The sequence below is a fragment of the Marmota marmota genome, unplaced genomic scaffold, assembly GCF_001458135.2.
Source record: "Marmota marmota marmota unplaced genomic scaffold, marMar, whole genome shotgun sequence".
NCBI lineage: Eukaryota > Metazoa > Chordata > Mammalia > Rodentia > Sciuridae > Marmota > Marmota marmota.
In genome coordinates, this window is record NW_026000080.1 from 310,514 (window position 1) to 315,823 (window position 5,310).

The 5,310-nt window shown below is 36.9% G+C and overlaps 1 protein-coding gene across 9 annotated transcripts in view; it reads left to right on the top strand.

The window, feature by feature from the left end:
- Positions 1–5,310, top strand: part of Kyat3 (kynurenine aminotransferase 3) — a 50,311-nt gene that overhangs the window by 38,418 nt on the left and 6,583 nt on the right. For 8 of the 9 annotated variants that reach the window (XM_048814964.1, XM_015504718.2, XM_048814963.1 and 5 more), the window contains 2 exons: positions 2,909–2,982; positions 3,459–3,545. In XM_048814964.1, coding sequence (XP_048670921.1) covers positions 2,909–2,982; positions 3,459–3,545 — 161 coding nt within the window. The remainder of the gene's footprint in view (positions 1–2,908; positions 2,983–3,458; positions 3,546–5,310) is intronic. The other variant, XM_015504719.2, reaches the window with a different exon arrangement.

The window sequence follows — 5,310 nt, forward strand, 5'->3', positions numbered from 1 at the left end:
GGGGGGGGGGCGGCGTGCAGTTAAGAGGGCAAGTCAAATGGGTTGTACTTGACTGTTCCACAGGGAAGTGGTCACCAGGAGGTGATTGTACAAAGAAAATATCTGAGAGGAACAGAGGAGGTAGAGAAGTGGAAACTTTGGGGGTGTTGAAGTCTTGCTTCTGGTATGAGAATGTCCAACTTATGTACAGAACAGATACTGAGATAACATGAAAATATAAGAATTTACTACCTAAGGTTTGGCTCAAACTGAAACAAGTTTATCTGTCTTCATTTGTCGTGAGAGAACAAGAAGCTATGGCAAGCAGAGGTTCTTGTGGTCCTATTGCCAGAGAGCTGTACTTGGCAGGTTCCCAGGCTCCATATGTACGTAAAATCCTTTCAGATGTTCTGTACTCGGAGGTTTGGAAAGCAAACCTATATTGGGTCTAAACCGGCAGCTTGTTTTATGAGATGAGAAAAAGAAATAGCACAGTTTTCATCACTTATATTTTTGCCTTTGAATCAGAAATCCACAAAATTCTCCACATGAATTATTTTAAAGAAAGTGATGTATACTTCATGTTTCCAAAAGTTATTTGAGCCTACTCACATTAAAAGTCCCTTACATAGTAACGTATGAGTAGAAATGACCACATATTATAAATTTAAAAATCATGCCATGTAGGAGGTGGAGGAAATCAATAGTTCGGCTCCCTGAGTTCATATGGTATTGTAATTAGCATTAACTTGAGACTTTCGTGGCAGCAAAGGGAAATTGAAAAATGGAGTTGATTACATAATTCCTGATTAAAGGAAACTTCATAGTTTCTTAGATAAAAATAGTTCTTGTCTGGATTCAAGTTTTTCCAGATAGTAAATTCTAAAAAGGATTTCTCACACTGTGACATTAATTATCAAAAGGACAATGATGGAACTCGGATTATTGCACTAAGCTTTTAATTAGTTTCCAGTGCTTTCCTCAGTCAATCCATCCAGCATGCAACACCCTCTTAGACCTTGAACTAGTGTAGTTAAAATAAGAATGGAAAGGATTTGGGATAGAGAACCTTTCTTCAGGGGATGTGGGTGGGAGTGGAGCTTGCTTCTTTATGGTCCTCACCTATGGGGGAAATGTTTATGTCTGTAAAATCCTCCTACACATGAAGAAAACTGTGTTTTATTTTATACTTTTACTTATTTTGATTAATTTGCAGTGTATAAGTTCTTCTATGTACTACAGGTTTGTTCTATGCTTTACTAAATGTAAAACAAAAACCTTCATTTGATGGAAAACGAAAGACAAAAGTAAACTATAATATTTGTGAATATAGAAAACATTTCACTTTACAATTAGCAACAGTTGTTAACTGGTTAATATTTATTGAGCATTTGTGATATAGTAGGTATTACATTAAGAGTTTTACAAGGCCAGACACGGTGGCACACACTTGTAATCCCAGCTGCTCAGGAGGCTGAGGCAGGAGGATCACGAATTCAAACCCAACCTCAGCAACAGCAAGGCACTTAGTAACTCAGTGAGACCCTGTCTCTAAATAAAATATAAAATAGTGTTGGGGATATGCCTCAGTAGTTGAGTCCCAAGTTCAATCCCTGGTAAACTGCCCCCACCCCCCAAAAAAGAGTTTTACAAACATCACATTTTCAAGAGAGTTATGAGATTGGTGCTATCAAGTCCCCACTGTTAGATGAGAAAGATAGAGGATCAAAGCTGCGTAAGCTCAGTTGGTAGAGGGCTTGCCTCAAATGCACAAAGGCCTGGGTTCAACCCCCAGCACCACACAAAAATAAAAAGCTGGTTATGGTGGCCCACCCTTGTAATATTAGCATTTCTGGAGGCTGAGGAAGAAGGATTACAAGTTTAAGGCCAGCCTCAGCAATTTAGTGAGGCCTTAAGCAACTAAGTGAGACCTAGTCTCAAAAAGGGCTGGGGATATGGCTTAGTGGTTAAGTGCCCCAGTGCTCAATCCCTAGTGCTCCCTGCCTCTCCCCAAATAAAGAGACAGAGTATCAAATTAATTTACTGAAGTTAATCAACTAATAAGTAACGGAACTGATTTCTGAACCTAGAGATTTACACCCTGACCAATGAACTTCATCCTAGAACTTAAAAAGGGGAATCTCCTGCCATTGCTTCTACTAAGAATCAGAATTACTTAGTAAATTTCATTAATAAGAGTACCCATCAACATTAGCTATTTTGGGGTATGCCAGAAAATCTAACAATATAAGTCAATAAATTTAAAACAATAGGAAATATAATGTCAAACTAATGTCAGAGAAATATCCTGCCCAGACTTTAAAGCAAGATTGATGAAAGGGATAATAATAGGGATGCATATTTGAAGGTCTTTCCCTCAAATATAAAATATTAAAAACAGCGTATTACATGGAAGCAAGAGATAAACAATAAGTATAGCATTTGGAAAATCTAAACAGACATTTTCGGTTTATAAATAATAATATGTACTGATTCAACAAACATGTTTTTTTCAAAATTTATATGCTAGCCATTCACCTAAGTGTTGGGGGAAACAAAGATTTAAAAAATGGACACTTTATCCTCATGGAGCTTAAAAATCAGTTAGGAGATATAAATACCGCTTATGAATATATTTAGTTGTTATTTCATTAGTAGTTGCTATGGAATCTTATTTCTAGATGGAAAGGCAACACTCCTCTTCCCTTCCCCTTTCCTGTATCTTCCTGTTCTAACAGCTGCATGTGTGTAGAAGTGTGGTTGGTGCACGTGAGTGCTGCTCTGAATTTCTCACTTTGCACCTCATCGTGCAGTTCAAGTACCAGCATACTCTGTGAATATCCTCTAAGAAAGTTCTAAACCAAACCTATTTAAATCAGAAAAAAAAAATGAATCTTGATAGACTTAAGTGAAATCCATGTTGTTTTAGATGCTGACCTTTCTGATATGAAGAATGATGAGCCTTATGACTATAAATTCGTGAAATGGATGACTAAAAATAAGGTATGTTTATTGGCCTTGGAACATCGTGTCGTATTTTATAGATAATTATGAAGGAAACTTGCTAACATGCTTTGGAAATTATTTACTGTATTTTTGTTACATGTTATTCTACTCATGGCTTCTTGAAGGATTTTGGGGGGGGAGGGGGCAGAGTACCAGGGATTGAACTCAGCGGCACTTAACCACTGAGCCACATCCCCACCTCTATTTTGTGCTTTATTTAGAGACAGGGTCTCACTGGGTTGCTTAGTGCCTCGCTATTGCTGAGGCTGGCTTTGAACTCCCAATCCTCCTGACTCAGCCTCCTGAGTTGCTGGAATTATAGGCATGTGCCACAACACCTGGCTTCTTGAGGGATTTTTAAGATATTCTTCTTTTTGGAAATTGTTAATATTCAGAAGTGTGTATTTATTTCTCAAAATTAATATTTGAAATGTAAATAGTTTTCCTCCTAGATCATCCTGTTTATTTTTCAGAAATTATCAGCCATTCCTGTTTCGGCATTCTGTAACTCAGAAAGTAAACCACAGTTTGAGAAGTTTGTGAGGTTTTGCTTCATTAAAGTAAGTTCCCTGTTATACCCAAAAACACATTTATAATATTCTTCCTTGCAATTTATAACACACTTTTACTCTGTTGCTACAAATTATAGGTTCATATGCAGTTTTTACATTTTTGACTTGTTGCCATGAAATTAACTGTATACCAAAACTAGACACAACCTACTTTGAGAGAAGGAACATAATCCAGAAAATTTATCTATAATATAGCAATGCCCAGCCTATAATAAAAAAAATAACTAGATGTGTGAAAACACACACCAAAAAAAGTGACCCATAATTTCTCAAAAAGTATTCGAGAAAAAGGAAAATATCGTCATAAGGAGTACAGAGGAATTTAGGACTATAAAAAAAGAAACATGAAAATTTAGGACCTTAAAAGTATAATATCTAATCTGAAATATTCAAAAAGTTTAATAGAGGGTTTAAAATATCAGAGGAATAAAGGTCAGTTTATATACAGAGTCATAGAAATAGATTCAGTACTTTTAAAAAGAAAAGAAAAAGTTTGGGTTTTTTTTTTTTTTGGTGGGAAGCAGTACCAGGGATTAAACTCAGAGGCACTCGACCACTGAGCCACATCCCCAGCCCTATTTTGTATCTTATTTAGAGACAGGGTCTCACTGAGTTGCTTAGCGCCTCACTTTTGCTGAGGCTGGCTTTGAACTTGCAATCCTCCTCCCTCAGCCTCCTGAGCCACTGCGATTACAGGCATATGCCACCACTCCCAGCTGGAAAAAAGTATTTTAAAAAATAAGCAGAACCTCAAATGTATGAGATAACATCAAGTTAGAATATAAACGTGATTGAAGTACCCAAAAAAGAGGAAGAAATATGGCAGAAAAAATATTTTAGGAAGTAATGACCAAGCGAGGCTCAGTGGCAATACCTATAATCCCAGCTACTCACACAGCTAAAGCAAGAGGATCCCAAGTGTGTGGCTAGTCTTTGCAATTTATTTATTTATTTATTTTAAGTATTTATTTTTTAATTATAGGTGGACACAATATCTTTATTTCATGTGGTGCTGAGGATCGAACCCAGAGCCCCACGTGTGCTAGGCAACCGCTCTACCTCTGAGCCACAACCCCAGCCCTAGTCTTTGCAATTTAGTAAGACTGTCTCAAAACTTAAAAATAAATAAAGCAGGCTGAGGATATAGCTCAGTGGAAGAGTGCCTCTGTGTTCAATCTCTAATATGGAGAAAAAAGAAAAAGTCACAGCTAGATTTTTCCCATTTTGGTAAAAAGCAACTGAAAGATCTCAAAAGCTCACTAAATTTATATAGCAAGATTTATAAAACCAAAACAGAAAAAAAAAAAAACCCTAGGCATATCATGATTAAACTGCTGAAAATGTCAGCCTTGTAGTCTGTGTTATCCAGGAAAATGTCCTTCAAGAATAAAGATGAAGGACATTCCTGAAAATGAAAGCTGAGAGAACTCACCACCATCAGACCTGCACTCAAAGTTTTCTGAAGGTATCTTTCCAGTTTTTAAGATGTTACTGCTCTGGGCCTTGTGGTTGTATGCCTGTAATCTGAGCAGCTAGGAAGGCTGAGGCAGAAGGATTGCAAGATCAAAGCCAGCCTCAGCAAGTTAGTAAGGCCCTAAGCAACTTAGAGAGAACCTATTTAAAAGAAAAAAAAAATTGAAATGACTAAGGATGTAACTCCGTGGTTAAGTGCCCCTGGGTTTAATACCTGGTACAAAAAAAAAAAAAAAAAATAGAATGTTACTGCTACTGAAAATAGCAATTACTGTGGATC